At 44.0% G+C, this 22,500-nt stretch overlaps 1 protein-coding gene across 1 annotated transcript in view; it reads right to left on the reverse strand.

The window, feature by feature from the left end:
* Positions 1 to 22,500, reverse strand: part of grin2aa (glutamate receptor, ionotropic, N-methyl D-aspartate 2A, a) — a gene marked incomplete at both ends in the record, with an annotated part of 147,222 nt that overhangs the window by 41,207 nt on the left and 83,515 nt on the right. The window contains 3 exons of the mRNA XM_080009562.1: positions 3,263 to 3,377; positions 13,007 to 13,438; positions 17,155 to 17,321. Of these exons, the coding sequence (XP_079865688.1) occupies positions 3,263 to 3,377; positions 13,007 to 13,438; positions 17,155 to 17,321 (714 nt within the window). The remainder of the gene's footprint in view (positions 1 to 3,262; positions 3,378 to 13,006; positions 13,439 to 17,154; positions 17,322 to 22,500) is intronic.

The raw sequence follows: 22,500 nt of genomic DNA on the forward strand, positions 1-22,500 counted from the left end.
CGCTCTCTCCTTCCTCTGTCTAATTAGAAAAAGAGGGGCTATAAATTAATGCAGAGGGAGGTCTCTTTATCGACCGGGCCGTGTGGCAGAACGCTGAGTCTCCGCATATAAAAGAATCTACCAACCCACCCGAGTGTGTATATGTTGGATATATATGTGTGTGTGTGTGTGTGTGTGTGTGTGTGTGTGTGTGTGTGTGAGAGCACATCCAGTGGGAGGCTTCAGAGACAGGGTCCCTGGGATTGGGGGGGTAATGACACCACACACACCCACCCTTCCTTCCGCTACTATTTTTTATTATTATTTATTTTTTTCTTTTTGTCATCTTTTTAAACCCCCCGCTCTCTCTCTATCAGCTCCTCTTTGTGTCTCTCTCTCAACCCCATCTCTATTTCTGCCCTCCCATTTTGTTATCTCTCCGCTCCTCAACTCCGGTTTTCTGTCATTCTGTCAGTTGTGGCCCCTACGTAGACCCCCCTCTTAATGGAAGTCATGTACGGCCTCGGCAATTGTATGTATGTGTAAGGCCTCTTCTAGCTCTCTCTCTCTCTCTCTCTCTCTCTCTCTCTCTCTCTCTCTCTCTCTCTCTCTCTCTCTCTCACGCCCCATCAACGCTATCTCTATCTTTCCCATGTTGACCGCGCAGTGGCAAAATGCCCCATAAATTGAGCAAAAAAGTAAAGGAGACATGGAGGGAGGAGTGAAGGGGTCAGGGGCTTTCGCTCTCGCTGCCGGTCTCCCTGGGAGAGTTAGCTCGCTGGCTCTTGTGCATTATGGGTAAATGAGTTTGCAACAACGTGAGAAACCCATTCAATCATAAAATGCTATCTGTCACCGCTGTCGGACAGCATTATGTGAGGGAAAATGACGCTCGAGTTCTCGTGTGTGTGTGTGTGTCTAGTACTACACACGCACACACACAAAAGTTGCGGCGCTTTAAATCTGGTTTCACTTCTGTCCCTGCATGCATGGATGCCGCTGCTACACCACACCTGGACCACTGTGTGTGTTATATAATATTATTATTATTATTATTATTATTGATAATAATAATAATAATAATAATAATAATAATAATAATAATATTTGTATTATAATTATCATTATTATTGTTGTCTGTGTATTTTTATTATTATTATTATTATTTTATCATTATTTTTATTATTACTATTATTATTATTATTATTTTGATGATGATTATTAATATATTATGTCCATGCGACAAGAGAGAGAGAGGGAGGAAGAGTTTTCCTTCACCCCTCTTTCTCTTTCTGTCATGAATCAGTGAGATCAAAATCAGTTTCAATCTAATCTCTGCCCCTCTCCTTCATTCCCCTTTCATGCCTACTCTGTGTGTATGTGTGTGTGTGTGTGTGTGTGTGTGTGTGTGTGTGTGTGTGTGTGTGTGTGTGTGTGTGTGTGTGTGTGTGTGTTTGTAAAGGGCTGCCAATCAATTTTTACAGACTCTGTTTACAGCAACACACACCCTCCCCGCTGACAGCACATCACTAAGGTTTCTCACACAAAACAACAACAACATAATATTAGCCACAGCTGGACCCGCATTGTCAGTACTTAGAGTAGAAGAAAAAAACAAACATACACATACGCGCACACACACACACACACACAAACCCACACTCGCACACACACACACACACACACACACACACACACACACACACACACACACACACACACACACACACAGGGAAGCAGTGGCCCTGTCACCGCAATATCATGTGTGTGATGTTTTTGATTAACAGTTGGTGGGGAGAGGAGGAGGAGGTCAGTTTATCGGAGATCACAGCAGCAATCACAGATGAGACAGACAGAATCCAGGGAGAGACGGAGCGAGGGAAAGAGACAGAGCCAGAGAGAGAAAGAGAGACAGAGAGAGAGAGAGACAGAGAGAGAGAGAGAGGGTTGGGAGGGATGACACAGAGCAGGGACCACCTTAAAGGTCAGAATGGTAGTGGTGGAAGAAAGAAAGAAAGAAAGAAAGAAAGAAGAAATCATGCCAATAAAGCTTCTTTGAATTAAACTCAATGGAACGGGACAAAGACGTTGGTGGGTGGTTGGTCCCAGCAGTATATCCAAAAAGATGGATCTCCTCGCTCGCTCTCTTTACCCATCATCCATCTCTCTCTCTCTCTCTCTCTCCCTCTCTCTCTCTCTCTCTCTCTCTCTCTCTCTCTCTCTGTCTCTCTCCATTTGTCTAGGAGACATTGGGGTAATTTAAGCCGGTGTGAGGTTGTGGGACCATGGGTATGAAGATACATGGCTGCCATTTAAAGTCTATTACAATGGCGGGAACACCGGCCCAATTACATAAGCCATTATTCCAGACCCCGAGCAGTTAAATGAATACGATATATACATGTTATCCTTAGCTATAAATTGTTCTTAATATATGTTCCTATTAGATGATCTATTATTGGAATCTATAAATATCACAACATATTACTTATTTAATAGCTCTTCCACAGTATGCATGCTTTTGGGAACAGACGATTGATAAAGGATTTGGAGTAAGAGCAACATTATTTGCTTATTTGTAACATTTGTGTTGCTTATTACTACTTGATAACATTATAACTTACTATTACTTAACTTGCTGACTATGACTAACAAGATGGCGCTGCATATGGCTGCCTTGGTGAGTTGCTGCGCACTATTGTGGAATAATGATTTAGTAATAACATAATTTATATATATATATATAAATATACTGCATATATAAAATATATATATATATACATAATTTAATAGTATTTAATAGTAATAACTTATACTGGCTCATTCATTATTATCCATGTCCGTACTATTACACTAGCATACATTTTTATTTATTATATTTGTATTTATTTATCCGCTAAGGTATATCCATCTATACTTTTATTTTATACCCACAGCCAGACTGAGAACTGGTATGGCAGTTTTAAATGTAACTTATCCTAACATAACTCAGCCTCTGAGAGGAATCACTTTTGTATATTCTGTATATTTTAGTATATTTTGCTATTGATTGGCTATTTTGGTTGATGATTTGTCTATTATCTTGGGTATTTCATGAATAATTTCACATATATTTATTTATTTCTATGTGGATATTGGAATATTGTTTTTGTTTTTTTTCCAGACATTTTAAAAAGAGATTTAGCCCACACACACACACACACACACACACACACACACACACACACACACACACACACACACACACACACACACACACACACACACACACACACACGCATACCTTTTCCCACTCCCTGTCTTTGTTTAGCACAATGACCACCAGCTTAGGGTTCTGCTGGTAGCCGTCCTCGGTGAAGGACAGGTCCCGGCCGTCCCACGTCACGTTCATCATGTACCTGGAGGAGAGAGAGAAAGCCTATTAACGCACACAGGAGACAGGAGTCTAGACTAGTCTTACAGTTTTACAACATTCATGGAGTATGTCTGTGGGGGGGGGGTGTGACATGCAAAAGTACTGTGAGGACACATGAGAGTAACCTACATGGCAGGTCACATTGGATAAGATGGAGGGCGTCACAAGGATATTCTTAGGACCACCGGACCCGCACATTAATCATCACGACTCCCTCCTTTCTCACAATCTCTCCATCTCTCTCTTCGTCTGTCTCTCTCTCTCCCTCTCGCTCGTTCACTTTCTCCACCTCTTTGTCTTCCTCTGTCACTCAAGGAGTGACTGTGTTTTGCATTCTCGCTTCCCGATAATTATTTTCCTCTTTTGTTTCTATTAAATCTTCTTTCCTTTCAGTGTGTGTGTGTGTGTGTGTGTGTGTGTGTGTGTGTGTGTGTGTGTGTGTGAGTGTGAGCATGTGTGTGCGTGTGCACGTGTGTGTGTGATACTTCTATTGTACATCTTAATCTCGCATCTAGTTCACACATACACACTTCATGTTAAGCGATAGAAATAGACAAGCAAGAAAAATAAGAATGTACATGACTCTTGTGTGTGTGTGTGTGTGTGTGTGTGTGTGTGTGTGTGTGTGTGTGTGTGTGTGTGTGTGTGTGTGTGTGTGTGCGTGTGTGTCTGTGTGTATGTGTCATACACACACAAGTGCACACGCATACGTGCACAAGCCCAAGCTCGATATTCCTGATAAGCATCGTAAGGCGATAAGGGGGATCTGGAGGGAAAATAATCTCATTGGATCATGGGTGGCCAGGTGAGGAAGAATCAAGTCTTTCAATTGGTCGGACAGATCGTCTTGGCAGATGTCGATGACCCTTGGATCAATACGTCCCTAATAACCGCACAATTTGCTCCCAGACACACACACACACATGCACACACCCGCGCACACTCACACAGGCATGCATTGGATGCGACGTTGAACCCAATTATGGCAGAATACGGCGCAGGTGAATAGTTGGGAATCAATGCTCTATTCAAATGCAGACCCTTCTGCAAGCACTTAACAACAGAAGAACACACACTCACTCACACACACACACACACACACACACACACACACAAACACACACACTAGGGTGTACGGCAAGCGTGTACGGCAAGTACAATCGCCCTCATTTGCTCTTATTTTGGTTGATTCAATCTCTCCCTTTTCCTTTTCTCTGAAGCACGAAAACCATTATACCACGTGATATTTATCAATACACACACTCAGCTGAAGGGCCTGCCAGCATCTGGTGTATGGGTGTACCCTGAGACAAAATACCTTTCTTTTCTCAGACAGGCACAAATAGCGCCTTCAAAATGAATAATGAATTAACATAAAGCAGAACAAAGAAAATATGAAAAACATTGTTGCTTTGTATAATCATATTTTCATTGTTCGTGTGTGTGTGCGCATGTGTGTGTGTGTGTTATCATTCATATCATATCAGTCTGATAAAATAGGATCACAGGTGATCGATAAAACGTTCATCCCAAAATCCCAACATCTCATAACTTTATTTGGCAATCTATATTTATAACAGAGTAATCAGTATTGAGGGTGTCTGTGTGTGTGTGTGTGTGTGTGTGTGTGTGTGTGTGTGTGTGTGTGTGTGTGTGTGTGTGTGTGTGCGTGCGTTATCGTTCCATTTGCTGTTTTAAATATCGGTTTGATCAATTAGGAACAAGGGTGATCGATAAATCACGCATCCCAGGTCCCAAAATCTCATTACCTCATTTGGTAAATCAGTATTGAGAGCAGAGTAATCAGTATTAATTCTGTGCGTGTGTGTGCGTGTGTGTGTGTGTGTCTATGTGTCTGGCCAGCACACTGCCATCATTCCAATTGCCTTTTGAAATATCTGTTTGATAAAGTAGGAACAAGCGTGATCGATAAAACTTTCATCCCAAAATCCCAATAACTGATTACCTTATTTGGTTAATTTGTATTGAGAGCTGAGTAATCAGCATTAATTGTCTCTGCGTGTGTGTGTGTGTGTGCGTGTGTGTGTGTGTGTGTGTGTGTGTGGTGTGAAATCCAAGCTTGCCAAAAGGAAAACTAAAGACTGAGATACTGAATAATATAGTCATAATATTACATGTAACATAACACATAACAAAACATCATAAAAGATATAGCTCTAGGTTCTCGTGCTTGTCACATGTTATCACGTTATCACATTGTGTTTATCAGCTACTTATGAAACACTTTCCCAAGCCTCCAGCGAACTGTCGACAAGGTGAGAAAAAGGTGACATTAGAGACACGCATACGGTGGGTGCCCTCTTTGGAACACTAGCGAGTCTTGACATTTTTTAACCAATAGGCACAAAGGGTAAACGTTCTCTATGAGCGTAAACAACCGGGCATTAAAGTGGGAAAAAACATCACTTCGGCTGTGTTGTGGAGCATTGCACTAAGTCCAAGAATTCCATTTGGAAATGTTTTTCTTCCAGCATCAGGGTTTACCCTCGTCAAGACAGTCACTTTCATTTCTCTAATGTTTCTCTTTTTCAAATCTATCTTTGCATTGCAGCCAGGAAAGGTGGACCCAGCCACCAACAATGGAAACACCGTAGAGAAGCCCGTGCAAAATGCAAAAACATTGAATGGCTGTTTCTTCCATCTACAGTATGTTTTCCCCAAACAGAGGCAATGTGACACATTTAGCTCGGAGGTGGGAAAATCAGTAACGGCTCAGAATTACCGCTTTCAGACATTCAACAGAATAAGCGTGATGACAAATATAATAATTAGAACTTCTAACACAATAATAAAAGCGGCAGCAGAGGCAGCATTAGCACTTTTCATGGTCAAGACCTATACATAAATATTTATGTATTTTTTTAAATAATTTGTAACTATTGTGTGTGTGTGTGTGTGTGTGTGTGTGTGTCTGTGTCTGTGTGTGTGTGTGTTTGTGTGTTTTCGGGCTCAGCTCCCACCGAACAGAGGGAGCTGATCGGGGGCACAGGTAGGCAGGTACAATGGAGGCTGACCTCCCTGAGATATATTTGTCCATGTACCCACACACACACACACACACACACACACACACACACACACGCCCACTCACACAATTTCCTGTTCCCCAACCTCAACAATCCCCAATGTGATGTAGCATCGGGCTCCCAGTGACGCCGTCCAATTTCTTCCCCCCCTTATCTCCCCCCTCATTTCAGTAATCTGTCTATTCATTAGGGAACGGGGGGGGGGGGGGCAGGAGGAGAAGAAGGGAGGTGAAGGAAGAGAGATAGACAGACAGGGGTGAGAAAGAGAGAGAGAGAGAGAGAGAGAGAGAGAGAGAGAGAGGAAGCTACCTCAGCAGAGTTGGGATAAAAATATCTGTATATTTTATTTTTAATACCCCCCTCCCCCACCCCCACCCCCCTACCCCCAAGTTTCCCTTTATTTGTAGTGTGTTTGTGTGTGTGTGTGTGTGTGTGTGTGTGTGTGTGTGTGTGTGCGTGCGCGCGCGTGTGTGTGTATGTGTGTGTCTGAGTGTGTGAGGACGCTGGGGGGTGGGGGGAAGGGGGCTACTGCGCCAGAGTTAACCAGCGCTACAGCACTATTCATGCACTGCAGCAGTGGGGGGAAAAGGAAGGCTCACACACATGCACACACACACGACGATTTATTCTTTTATTTCTTTCACAAGCGTTTGTCGAGGCGGAGTGTACGTCATCGAAATCTCAAATGGACTGCAGTCTGGTCTCAATAACGGATATATTATAAGAAATATTCGGTACCAGGGTCAGGCTCAGAGCCGTACCACCAGGAGAAAATAAATAAAGTCCAAATGAAAGCAGAGGAGAGATCTCCATGGCTTCTGTTTCCTTAGTTTCCACCCCAGAGAGAGAGAAAGCTGTTCCAGGGATGTTGGTTCTCTTTGTTGTGCTGATTGTTGCCATTTTATTCACTTTACTAAGACTTTATCACACACACACACACACACACACACACACACACACACACACACACACACACACACACACACACACACACACACACACACACACACACACACACACACACACACAACACACACATACGCACACACACACACACACACATACTGTATACATATAGCCACAACAAGCCAAACAACTGACACCTGAAGTGAATAACATTGCTCATCTCATTCCAATAACACCTGTAAAGGAGTGGGATACATGAGGCAGCAAGTGAACAGCCAGTTCTCGACGTTGATGTGTTGGAAGCAGAAAAAATGGGCAAATGTGAGTGTGGTGTGGGGATGGTCTGGTTGAGCAGCCACATCTGACCTGGATCTAGGTGATTGGGATCAGGGTGGCTGCATACCAGTTGCTCATTGGTTGGTCTGACGAGCAACAGGTTTGAACCCCCATCCCCACACATACTCAGGAAAGGAGCCCGTGTCATGAAATGTTGTATCTGCTCCTGGGCTAATTCCAGCGATCCCACCCTCTACAATAAAGTGGTCTTCTGTGTCTCTGTGCCAGAGGACCCTGAAAACGCCACTTGGGTGGCGTGTGGTAGGCAAAACTCCCACAGTAAGGATCTCAGTGATTTTGACATATTGCGATGCCTTCACGACTGGGTCAGAGCATCTCCAAAAGCACAGGTCTTACGGGGGTGTTCCCGGTATGCAGTGGTTAGTACCGACCAAAAGTTTAGTCCATCTGGTTCCGGTCCCACAGAAGAGCTAATTTAGCACAAATGCTGAAGAAGTTAAAGCTAGCTATGAAAGGTGTCAGAACACACAGTGCATCCCACCTTGCTGCTTATCAGGCTGCGTGGCCACCGACCGGTCAGAGTGTCCATGCTGACGCCAAAAGCGCCTACAATGGGCATGTGAGCACCAGAACTGGACCATGGAGCAATGGAAGAAGGTGGCCTGGTCTGGTGAATCACGTTTTCTTTCACAATATGTGGATGGCCGGGGTTAGGGTCCGATGGAGCATCTGTGGGATGTGCTAGAACAACAAGCCCGATCCATGGAGGCCCCACCTCACTAATTCCAGGACTTAAAGGATCTGCTGCTGACATCTTGGTGCCTGATACCACAGGACACCTTCAGAGGTCTTGTGGAGTCCATCCCTCCACGGGTCAGAGCTGTTTTGGCGGCATGGGGGGGAGCTGTATTCCTGTCTTTTTGCAGTCAAGTAAGAATCTTCTCTGTTCACAGTTATTCTTCATTATTATTTTTATTTTTTCCATTCAATCATTCATTCATCCAGTCATTCATTCAATCACTGATTTCCGTTATTCAATACAGGAGCAGTGTTGCGAACAGAACTGACAACGTCATAAAAAGACAAATTTGAACCTTATCATTCACGTTTCAACGAGAGCTTGTCACAAACAAATACAATGTACATCTAGGTGAGAGCGCCCCTTGCACGGACCTCGGCGCCTCAGCAAGCACTCGGTCCATGGCTCCCAGGAGCCTCTCAGTGCCACGGGGAGCCAGGGCGTGGGGATTGGTCCCCTGCTATCGATGTAGGTACCAGATGAGCTGGTACCGGAGCCCAAGTTCAAAAAGAAGGGAGGTAGTGCATACATTAAGCATTACACACCATTTCCGTGGTTTCGTACCCGAACACAGAAGTTACATAGTGCAAGAACAGGCGTTCGGGGATGGCTGGAATAAAAGAGGTGCCATTCTTCATATTACAAGTCAGTGTACCATCAAAATGATTTTGAAGCTGTCATTTTAAGGTAAAAAAAAAGTTTCAGAGTCTTGCTTTAAAGTTGAATTTCACAGTGGAAAAAGTCACCTTTGAAAAATAAAATCAGTATGGTGGTTGAGCCCCATCTGTAGCTACTCAAGAGGAGAGAAAAACGGCAAATGCGATATTTGTAGCGAAGCAAAATCTTAAGAACGCTGCTCTGTGCATAGTGCTCTGAATTATACATGTCTCCAAATTGCAAAGGCATGGTAGGAGTTTAATGCTTTTAGCATTTAGCTTCCACTCGGCAAAGCGGACTCGAGCACAAGTCTCTCAAAAGTGTCAAGACCCACTTTAAAATGGTGTGTGTGTGTGGTTGTGTGTGTGTGTGTGTGTGTGCGTGTGTGTCTTTTACTATACTTGTGAGGACCGTTTTCTGAATTGACTGTTTCTTTGGTTGAGAATTTTACGTGGAACATGGGTCCTCACTTACCCGGTGTATTTATTCAGGCCTCACTTTGATACCAGTGCAAGAATGTGTGTGTGTGTGTTTAACTCTTGCGCTGGCTTTGTTTTTCTTTGAAACCATGGGGGAGTTTTATATTCTCTCACTCTCTCTACTACTCTATAATGTACAAGTTACAGCATAGGTGACAGCAACCCCCAGGACTCTACACTGTGTGTGTGTGTGTGTGTGTGTGTGTGTGTGTGTGTGTGTGTGTGTGTGTGTGTGTGTGTGTGTGTGTGTGTGTGTGTGTGTGTGTGTGTGTGTGGATGAAGCCAAATTTCCATTTTCATATTTCGGGGCCAAAAAACTGAAATTACCTGCCAGAACAAACTACAAAGACCACATCCTTTAAAATACACGCGCGCGCGCGCACACGCACACACACACACACACACACACACACACACACACACACACACACACACACACACACACACACACACACACACACACACACACACACACACACACACACACAGTGGCTCTGATAAATAAGTGCTAAAGTCTGTAAAGAGCTTGATGTTCTGCACAGGTCAGTGAGTAGCACACCGTAAATCTGTCATGGCACAACACTCTCCTTCGAAACGTCATTTCTCACACACACACACACACACACACACACACACACACACACACACACACACACACACACACACACACACACACACACACACACACACACACACACACACACACACAGCAGTAGTTGCAGGAAACAGAATCTTCTGCTCTTTCTTTCATTTATTTTGAACTTTTGGAAAAAAACCACAGCCGAGGGCCTGTGTGTGTGAGTGTGTGTGCGTGTGTGTGTTCTTGTGTGTGTGTGTGTGTGTGTGTGTGTGTGTGTGTGTTGCTATGGGTGTGTGTGTGTGTGTGGGATAGTCATGTGAAAAAGTGCTTGTCCTCTTATCTCCCTCGACAATAGTTGTTGATCTGACAACACAGATTGGCTGTCTGCCCTGGAGGGCCGGCCAATCAGGTCGTCCTGCGTCCCTGGACTTGAGTCCCTATTGGTCGAGCTCTCTCACCCGCAACCCGGCCATCTGCGGCTGCCCGTCACCTGGGTAAGCACCTTGGGCAGCAGAGCATTCTGGGAAGGAGGTCAGCTGGCTCGGAGGGATATTCATTCATTCATTTTAGACTGTAAGGGAGTTCCTAAAGTGTAGGACATTGATCGTGATTGATCGTGTTAATTTTAAGTGATATCAAAACAATCCACCTTTTGCTTTTACCTTTCAAGCAGTTCACCCTAAATTCAAATTTTGGGCGGAGTTGACTTTGGTTGGTTATGAATTTTTGTCCCCTTGAAAATGACCTCAGACAAGCTCTAGAATGTCAGATAATCCCTGAACATCCAGACTAGGTGAGAAGAACTGTAATTAATGTAGAAACAAACTGTAATTGAAATTATAATTAAATTGAATTACAATGACATTACAACTGAAATGATCAGTTAAAAAATCTAATATGATCAAAGTTGTGTGTAAATATATATATATGTGTGTGTGTGTGTGTGTGTGTGTGTGTATGTGTGTATTTGGGATAATTAAACTAGGTGAACAGAAGTGTAATTCATGTAGGAATTAATTGCAATCAAAATTATAATTAAATGTAATTTCCATGTCTGTCTATTACCAAATGAAAGTACTTTAAAAAATGAAATATGATTAGTAAATTATATATAATATTTTACTATTTACTATTTTACTATAATACTTGTAATCATATTTCATTTTTAACTAGGCGACAAGAGTGACATGCAATTCATGTAGTTCGTTAGTTCTGTAGTAATTAAAACAGAAATGTGGTTAAAAAAATGTAATCTGTATATAAAATCTAACCATCTTTCCACATCTTCATGCATACTTTGCTCCCTGTTTAAAGTGTTTCCCAGTTTTCTCTATATATCATATCCTTCGTCCTCTCTCCCTCTCTCTCTCCCTCTCTCTCTCTCTTTGTCAGAAAAATGATGTGTGTGTGTTTCTCTCCCTTGCTCTCTCTCTCTCTCTCTCTCTGTTTCTCTCTCTTGCTTTCTCTCTCTCTCTCTCTCTGTTTCTCTCCCTTGCTCTCTCTCTCTCTCTCTCTCTGTTTCTCTCTCTTGCTTTCTCTCTCTCTCTCTCTCTCTCTCTGTTTCTCTCTCTTGCTTTCTCTCTCTCTCTCTCTCTCTCTCTCTCTCTCTCTCTCTCTCTCTCTCTCTCTCTCCTCCACCAGATGGATAGCCAGACAGAGCTGGCAGAGCATGCAACGTCTCCCCACTGTCTGCTGGGTTGCCAGGAATTTGGGGAGAGAGAAGGAGAGAGAGAGAGAGAGAGAGAGAGAGAGAGAGAGATAGAGAGAGCGAGGGAGAGGGAGAGCGATGGAGGGATGGCGGTATGAAAAAAGAGAGGGAATCATCAAGGCTCTCTTCAGATGTTTTGGGAAAGAGGGAGAGAGAGAGAGAGAGAGAGAGAGGGAGGGAGGGGAAGAGGGAGGGAGAGCTCATGCAAAGAGGTTCCCCGCTGTGAACCCTACCCTACTGTGAACCCTTTCTCTCTTTCTTTATTTCTCTTTCTTACATTCCTTCTTTCTCTCCCTGGAATTCAGCACCTTTATTTCCTTCAGGCATTACCTTCTCTCTCTCTCTCTCCATCTTGCTCTCTCTCTCTCTCTCTCTCTCTCTCTCTCTCTCTCTCTCTCCATCTCGCCCTCTCTCTCTTTGACATCAGGCTTTCTTCTCTCACTCCCGCTCTCCCTCATCTTGTCTTTCTACGCCCCACTTTCTCGAACTCTCTGTGTGTCGGTTCTTATTTTATTTTTGGTAACGCCGTCTTTTCTTCTTCTCTTCTTCTCCCCGCCCCCCCCCCCCCCCCCAATCAGGATGCTGATTCCTCACCGAAAGACACACAAAAAGTTTGACAGTCGGCTCAGTAGAAGTCTCCAATTACCCAGGATGAGACAACGGGGAAGCAAACATTGTCAGACTGAACACTTGCCAATGCCCACACACGCTCACACACACACACACACACACACACACACAGAGGAAGAGCAGAAATGTTGTAAAGCAGAAGGCTGCAGAATTGTACATAAACAAGAATAGCAACCCTATTATTAACCCAGCATCCAATATAACACGTAAACATTTACCCTCCCTCTGCCACATGCACATTCTTACAATCACACATCGAGCTCGTTGTCACGCACCTGCCACACACACACACACACACACACACACACACACACACACACACACACACACACACACACACACACACACACACACACACACACACAGACACACACACAGGTATTAGTTGATGTACACACACCCCAACATCTAAGTATGGCTACGAACACACTTCCTCACACACTCCCAACGCTACACACACACACCAACCCCAACCCCCAATGCCCATCACCAACCCTCCTGCGTCTTACTTGTGCAGGGCGCTGGGCGGCAGCTTGTTGGCTGCCTTCTCCATCTGGCCGTAGCAGGAAGTCCGGGCCTCGGGGATGTCGCCATACTCGTCCAGCATGGCGGCCGCCGCCGACGTGATTATGCCCAGGCCATCGCGCACGCGCGCCTCCAGTGGGTAGTCCCAGTCATCGTAGGACACCGAGATCATGCCCGAGGGGAACTCCTCGGGCGTCACCTCGGGGTTCCCCGTAGTGAGTGACGGCACGATCCAGATGTAGCCGAAGCCTGTCAGGCCCAGCGAGCGCGCCTCCTCCAGGATGTAGACTGCCTCGTCCTTGGAGCAGTAGAGCAGCACCACAGGCGACTGCACCTTCTTCAGCATGATCTGCGAGCGGCTGTCCTCCTCCACCGCGTCCATCGTGATGATGTTCTGCAGGTCCCAGCCCACGAAACTGAGAGGCAGATGGACAGCGAGCACAAGGTCAGAAATCACCATCAGGAAGACCTTTTCTCTCCAGCACAAGTTTCAGTGTAACTACTAATCTGTCCATTTTAAAGGTTAACTTCCATTTATTCTTACTGCAAGTCTAGTTCCACCTCCACCACTGTCATGGCCAGGTGGGTCTCAGTAGCCAACCTACATGTCTCCAGAGACATGTAGGTTGATACGTGATACTGCTGTTTTCCCTGATCAATGTCAGGAATCTTAGATTAATTCATGATAGGTTGAACAACAAAATATTGTCTCTTTCATTGTCATAATAATCTATTATTATTAATACAATAATAATGTATTGTTATAATGTAATAATGTAATAATTATTTTTGCAATACATTTGTGCCTGGTCTGTTTGACTCTTGGTTATATGTATAAACTGGTTCATATCACCGGTGACAGAAACTAGCAATACATCCATTTCTATACGGAGTTGGGCCACCCCTTGTCGTCTGAACTGCTGCAATCCTTCTTGGAATGCTATCATTACAGTCCTAAACTCTGTATAGAATAGTGCAGCATTCTTTAAGACCTATTTAAGTTATTTGCGGGATGAAGGAGGAGGAAATCTGCTCCGTACTCTTCACAACTCAAGGTTCAGTGATGTTGAGATGGGGTGATATGGGAGGCTGTGGTAGGCGGTTGACTACATCCTGGTGTTCACAAGGTCATTCTAAAATAGGTTTAGCGTTGTGTACGGGGGCATTCTCATCCTGGAATATGCAAGCACACAACCAACCACAAAGCACAAGTGGTGCACCTGCTGGACTTTAAAATGGTCTCACAGTCCTTTGTCCTTTTAACACCGTGTATACATTTTTGTCTGGTTTGCGAGACCAAATTGACAAATTTTCATTTGGCCATTATATTGTATGACCATGCGGAGCCCAAAAGGTCCCAGAGAGATGGCTGTCATTATGGATGCCCCATATGTTAGACAGTTGGCAACATTGTGGGTTGAAGGCGTCCTTTGGACCTTCTCCAAAGGTAAAACAAACTATATATTACCTGTTCCATGGTCACGGCTCCAGGTTTAGTGTTCCTTCAGCGAGGTTATGCACCTTTGTGCATTGATCTTGGATACAAGCGGTTACCAAATTACTAATTTCAGCTCAGTGAAGCTCACAACATGTCGTTTTTGTTGAAACTGGGCCACAGAGGCGCTGATTGAATTCTGTGGTATTTTTCCGGCTGTATTTTTGTGGCATTTATCCACTATGCTGTGGAAGTGTCATGTATATGCATGTCAGTGAGAGACCACTGAGCCTCTTTGCTGATGTAGTTTACAAATGCTGACATGATTTTTGAGACTTATCCCCTTGCCACATTTAATAATTCATCAGTTTTTGTGGCTGACCTACTCTTCGGCCGTTGGCTCACGTCGCTTTGAAAACTCACCCATCAGAGCAGTGATTGACCGACCTCTAAAATAGGTAACACATACTGCTACAGCAATTAACAATCAACCTAATATGACTCCCCATTGCTCCTTTTGCACATTCTGTTGCGCACGTTCAAGCAGACTACGTCAAACCATAAAGAGATATAGATATATAGAGATGAGTAAATCTCTATTTAATTTCATGTTTGTTGTGTGTTTTAAACATAACCACATTAGCGCTTAATGGCCCATAATTTTCGGCATGCATCAACCAGGGGTTCCGAGGAAGGAGGAAAAGGTCAACGTTAATGTTCTAATGTTAAATCCGTACTCGCGCGTCGGGTCAGTGAATCAGGGTATAATCATTTTTAATGGTAATCATTTTTAATGGCATCAAATTGCAGACGTTGTGAGGAAACAGGGGGGTGGGGGTAATGATAAGATGAACAGCACTGAGCCTCTGCCCGCTGTCAGTTGTTCCATTATGAACGACGACGACGGAACAATCAAGATCCTATCTGTTTCTTTGTTGTTCAGCGCTTGGTTGCTACACACCTCATATGGGCTCAGCAGAGTCTTTACACACACCCCATGTCGGAAATGAAGATCGAAAGGCATTGAATGGGTACATTGAGAGTTGAATGACATGGGGAGGGGGGAGTCTAGTCAGTCAAAAAAGCACCACCTGTGCCTGCTCATATCTTTGCTTTTGTGGTGGACTACCTATACTACCAAGAAGACTACCTACCTCGAAATTGGTGGTCTATTCTTTGCAAAATAATCTATATCTATATAACATCAGTGTCCTTTCTACTGACTGCCTGACTGATCCCGTCATGTATACTATTGTCCAAAGGGGGGAGAAAATGCATTTAACATGCTGGGTAAAGTGACAAATAGAGCTGACGAATAAATGTGACCATTATGGATACTGAGTTCATTCATGTGATCTGTTTATCTGAACCCAGGGAAACTATACTGGAGAAAGAGAGATAGCCTTCAGCATTTAGCAACAGTCTTCCATTCACCCCAGTGCGTGGCAGTGTCACTGAACTAGGCTCCGATCCGCCTGTTTTCCCACGTCTGACCGGCTTCCTACTTATTAGTGATGAAAAGTTTGGCTGGTTTGGAAATTCGGCTCTTTATGAGTCACTCAGTAAAAATAGTTAAACTTTTCAGGATCATTTAATTAAGTCAAAATCATTTATTTAGGAGGAATGCAAAGTGTAAATCACATTCCACATTCACATTCCACATAAATTATGCTAAATGTCTTCACCTCTTTTTTCCCACATGAATTGAATCCTTCTTTTGCTGGAGTAACTCCCGATTCCCGAAGAAATATCACAGATTGGTTTCGCTACGACAACGTTCGTCATTCTTCCATCACTACTTCTGATTCCTACTGGTCAATGTCATTATGATTCCATTCTCCAGATCATCTTTAAAGTTTTTATTTTTTTCCAACATGGTGATACAACAGGCTGTGAAGGAACACTTACAGTATCAAATATGTAGGTTTAATAGTAGTTGTGCTATTATATCGATACAGTCTGATGAAATATCTTCAATTAATTATGCTGGAGAAATTACAGGAAAATGGGTGAAGGGCATCAAAACACAGTCCCTGGGCCGTTCCACCAAGGAGAAAAGTCTTACAGCCGCTGGTTTGAAAGCAACTAATTAGACAGAACACAGCGCTCACAGCGGCTGTGGGAAAGGGAAGGGCAAATTGTTCGTCACTGTCAATGATTTTTGGCTGTTGGTTCTGCTACTACGAGTAATAAGGGGCAGTGACCAATTTCTGGATAGTTTCTGCTCTGTAATCTTATTACTCTTGAGTGCAGAATGGGGCAGTTAATGTGAGGTTAAACTGCAAACTGTCAGCTTTAATTTAAGGTTTATATTTTTCTGCCATTTCAGCTCTTCGACACGGAGTGTACAGTTTCGCCGCCTGGTTTGGCTTGCTAAAAGTATTCAGGGGAGCTTAAGAACACACTCATGAAAGTAGTTCAAATTAAGAGCTGGAAAGTCGCACAGCCAAAGCCATGACAGCACAGACTACAGTCCCTTGGGTTTGGTGGCAACCAATTGGAAATGTGAGTAACGCTTTAAATTCTTCATATTATTCGTCTAGTTACTAAGTATGCAAAGGTGGCAAGAAACTTCTGGATGTCCCTGTATCAATATCGGACAAAATTTGCATATACAACATGGCGCAGATAGATTGTTGCTGCTTTTATCTGTGCCTCAAAACTTCCCGGAGTGTCATCTAAAAAAGGAGATCACACCTGTTGTCCACGGTGGTCTTCAGTATGTTGATGAACTCCTGGTAGCCAGGAAACTTGGAGGTGACGATGGAGAAGATGTGCCAGTCGTACTCCTCCATGATGTTCAGCATCAGCAGCGCCTCCTGCTGGATGGAGGCCCCAAACTGGAAGAACGTCGATTTGACATCCTGGAGGAAATGGAAAGGAAGAAAGAAAGAAAGAAAGACATACGTATTTAATTGGAGGTTACACCGAGACTTGAACTTCAATCCCAGACACGTGTGCCAGTTTGGGTTCACGGTTCATCCTTGAACGTGACGTATTACTTTTGTTTTGATTCCCAGAAAAAAGGGGGTTGCTCAAACTCTGGGCAGGAGTCTATTCCACGGTCCCGCGATGGAAGAGGCCACCGAATAAATCGAGTTGATATAAGTCCCGGGGAGGAACAGACCAAAACAATCACAGCGGCGTGTATTTTTCTATCAGTTTACCGAACTAAAAACTGCGATATCAAACAGAATCCATCAGCAGCGACACAGCAGACTCTCAATATGGCATCGTATCGAGCCTTTCAGAGCGACACCAAATCAACCGCCAACACGCACCCGTACATACACACACTACTCCGTGTAATAAGCCGGCAAAGATGTATGGATGGGAGGCGCAGAAAAATTCAATTAGGTCCAAATTGTATTGGAGCAGCGTAGACGGTGCTACGGCACTGTGCGGGCCCTCGGTTCTTGTGGGAACGGGGGGTTGGATTCACTCCGAATCGCTCCAATTCACTCCATTAAATGTGACTCAGAATCATTGGCTAGCGTAATATGGACCATCCGGAGGGGCTACTTGGACTAGACCGGGCCAGAGGTGTATCATCATTCTACAAACACACCCAATCCATCTAGATTCTGACCAATTGAACGGATTTAATTAGCTCGGTGGTTAATGGCTTGTCTTTAAAAGGTCTACGGACGGTGAGGTGAAATGGTCTCCAAATTCGGACTCTAAAGACAAAAAGAAAAAAAAGAGAGTGTGTGTGTGTGTGTGTGTGTGTGTGTGTGTGTGTGTGTGTGTGTGTGTGTGTGTGTGTGTGTGTGTGTGTGTGCTCCAGGTGTGTGTGCTGGAGTGCTCCGGGAGGCAGACAGCTCGCACCTGGCTTGACTTGTCGACATTTGTCTTTGACATCCTTATTATGATGGAGGTGCGTGGGTGAAAGCGCAAATTGACAAGCCAAAAGACAGGGCTAAGAGACATGAAACAAAAGGGCAGGGGAGGGGGGGGGATAATGAGAGGGAGGGATGGAGGTAGAGAGCAGACGAGACCGATTCCTGTCCTTTGTAGCTCTTGTCTCTCACTTAGTTCCATTTTACATAACAGCTCCTCCCTGCAGTCCTAAGCCCATGAGCCATCAATTTCAAATCGGCAGATTTAATGGGAACGTCTGAGCCGTGCTGTAGTTGGCTGTATTCTCAAACTTTACAAAAAGAACGGCACGTTAGGGGCTGGGCGATACCGGCAAAATCAAATATCCTAATATTTTTTGACGAATGCCTCGACATTGATAATTGGCCGATTAATTTTGGGATTACTTTTGGTGCTTCCCTAAGGTGTAGGTAGAGGCATGGATTAGAACGGCTGTAACAGTGTGTGAAGTTCCGCAAATTGTACTTCTTTACTGCACATGCAGCCCTAAAATCGACATTTCAATCTGTCGCGAGGCTACGAAATCCCATATCACGATCTTGATATTATACCGATATGTCGGCTCAATGGACGTCAATTTAAACGGCCTTGACTACCGGGCAGAAAGGTGATCTGTCGACTTGCCCGGATTGCAAGGCAAGAATTCTACCGTAATGTCTCATAAAAGGTATGAACCTTTTACTTTTACTTTTCGGGGGCGGAGGAGGGCGCCCGCATTTTTAACTCGCAACTGAACATGTGGACAACTGAGGCTGCTGCATTACAAATAATTATAAACATATATATATACAATTCCTATTTTGCTACATTTGGTTGACGAAACCTCTCGTACTCAAGTCAGAGAGTGTAGGGGTGTGGACTGGACACAATCGGGGTAAGCACCGTGAATAGCGTAGAGGAGGAAGAAGATGGAGATATGTACAGTATACATATATGGAAGGAATTTGAGAAGGGAGGGAAGAAAGTGAAAGAATGGAAGCAGGGCAGGGGGAGAGCGCCTCGTGGTTGGCGTCATATCACTGGATGTAATTTCATAGCGGTATGGATGACCTGGCATTTCCCTAGCCAGCGTCTCCGCGCTATCGCCTCTGTGCTGACGTTGCAGCGTTGTTTGTGAGTGTGTGCATGTATTAGCAGGCGTGCTCTTATAGAGCACAAAGTGAAGTCGTGCTCGAGCGTGGTGGGACCGGAGCGGCGTCCAGCTATAGGACGTGTCACTTCCCCTTCCCGTCAGGGCAGCGGCCGTGACCCCTGCGGTTTCCTCCCAGCGTGGGCCTATAGGAGCGACGCGCTGCCCACTCAAGTGATGCGGCTGTATTTAAGAAACTACTACTCTGCCAACTTCATTAGCATTGCTGATATACGTTGTATGCAGAATCGGGACCGCGGATTAACCAAAGGTCATTTTCAGTTCCGGTGCGGATTTTGCTCCCAAGACTGTTAGCCTGACGTTGTTCGGAAAAAATATTATTGACTTGAAATTATTTCTCCATACGAGTATTCCAACATGCTAAATAAAAACTGGAAAAAAAAAAAAAAAGTGAAAGGGAAAAATCGATTTCTCTTTCTTTCATATTTGACATGGGATTATTGGATTGCATTCAGAACCACATATGCTTTTCAGGTGAAATTAACTTGAAACACCGTTTCAGCGCGAAACCACAGCGCCAAACTGAATTTTGACCACCGAAATTAAAAAGTGAAAAAAAACAAAAAGAGTGGGCGTATTCAACTTTTTTTTCAGTATTGACGCTTTCGCTTCAAGCTTTTGAGAGTCACCTTGCCTATGTGTGTGTGTGTGTGTGTGTGTGTGTGTGTGTGTGTGTGTGTGTGTCAGTCTGACTATCAGTCGCCCGAGGGAGAGAACCAAACACGGCTGTGGGAGATGAACAACAAAACACGCATCCTGATCACACGCATTTGGTCCAAAGCATTTTTTTGTCGCACGTTTATTCTGTACACACACACACACACACACACACACACACACACACACACACACACACATCGCATACACACCTGGCACCGGAGATAGACGTGCACACACACACACACACATTCATACCCCTTTCCCACTGCGGCAAAAACACCCGGGTGGACCCACTCATTTTGGGCCCTTTACTGGCGCGATGCGGTGCGTGTTGAAGTTCCAGATGCTGGTGTATAAACAGACAGGAATTTCCGTGCATCAATTCAATTATTTCATACCCGATCGCTCCATGGGGAGCACAGCAGAGAACCCCCACGCTCCCCGCCAGGGTCCCAGCCACTCCAGCACCGCCCCAAGCCCCCATCCCCGAACCGGTGCATCATCTCCGTTCCCCACTGCCGAAAGACCAGGGTGTGCACCAGGCATTGGCCGCTGCTGGTGCGTGGGTGCGGGCATAGATACTCAATGCTGCTTCCACTGTAGTGTTGGGTCGTTCACAAACGATCCGATTGTTTTGTAGGAACGAAGGGAACAGAGTCTGGTATTGAGTGTTTTTTTTTCCAAGTTTAACAGTGATGGTGTCGTTGTTTGTTTCAGTTGCTGTCTACACGACTGTTTTTTCCCAATCACAACGGAACCATGATACCTTTCCCAACGTTGAATGTGACACACCAGAAAGAAAAAGAAAAAAATATCGCATTTCTCCGGCAATGGGAAAGGCTCAATCACCTTTTTTTGGCGGGTTTGCCGGGTATACACACAAATTTCGGTGTAAAAACAGTATCAGAGAGTCAGTCTGTCATTGTTGCGTGTCGCTTTGTCTGTCACTGTAACACACACCCAGTCGCTCACCCCTGGCTCTCTTGCTCATCTACACACACACACACACACACACACACACACACACACACACACACACACACACACACACAACGCACATACACACACACCTGCCCCATAGGGCCAGGCCTGTGTGTGTCTCTCAGTCGAGATAGAAAAGGCAGGGGGTTATAAATAGTAGTCCTCATATCCTGTACTGCCGATAATATCTAGCACTGTCTGGCCTGACGGGCTGGAACACACACACACACATAAACACATAGACCACACACATCGGCACAAAACACACAAATGTGCACAGAAAGACACAGACAGACAGAAATCGCACCCAAAAACCCCCAAAAATAAGTGTCACCAAAAGCAGTATTTGGTGTAGTATAGCAGTATTTTTTTTATAATTGTATACATTTTCTAAGTTTTATTATTCGATTTTTTTATTATTTGATAATTATTTATTTTTTGATTATTATTCCTTTTTATTATTCCTTTTAAAATTATTATTATTTTTCATTTCATTTTATCAATGCATTTATTTTTTATCATTATAATTTTTTTTTTTATATCTGCCATGTACATGTGTATTTTACAGCCGTCGCACGTATTGCGTTCATCCGCCCGAGCTGAGGAGCGGAGCGCCACCCGGAGGCGGCGTGACAACAAAGCCAGTCCTCCTGTGCTTCCAGATACCATGAATACAAACAGATGGGGCCCTAAAAATAGCAGCGCCACAACACAAATGGAGACACAAAGCCCTGGTGGAGATATCTGTTTTCAAAAAAAGAGGTAAAAAATGTAAAATAATGAAGAAGAAGAAAGAATCTCAGACCTCCACCGCGTTTTCCCATCTCGTATACGTCGCCGCCACCTTCGGATTACTGGATTTAGTCATCGCCCCAAACGTACAGTATGTAAAGTGTGTAAATCTCCCTTTTGCAGTCTTACAATAAGCAGTTGTTGAAGGGTGGGTTTGCTATTTTTCAACCCAGGCCTGATTAAAACGTTGGTTCTCACAAATAAAAACCTCACTGAACGCTTCACTGATGAGAGACTTCCCACTCTGCTGCAGCTTCTCAATGCAATCCTATGGGGCATAAGTTTAAGCCTTAAAATAAATCATTAAATACCTTTAATATTGATATCATACAGATATTATGACACGAGACTGTATTGTCTCGGGCTTTCGAACATTGTGGTATAGTTAAATCTATATTATCTTTATGTATGACATATATATGAATGTATATATATATGTTAATTTCCCCAGTGTGGAACTAATAAAGGTTTATCTTATCTTATATAAATATATTGATATTGCTATAGATGTCTTTAAAGATACATTACAGTTAAGTAATGCAGATATCTGAACTTCCTAGACTTAGAATAAACAATAAAAA

This window comes from Zeus faber (assembly GCF_960531495.2).
Source record: "Zeus faber genome assembly, chromosome: 11".
Classification (NCBI taxonomy): Eukaryota; Metazoa; Chordata; class Actinopteri; order Zeiformes; family Zeidae; genus Zeus; species Zeus faber.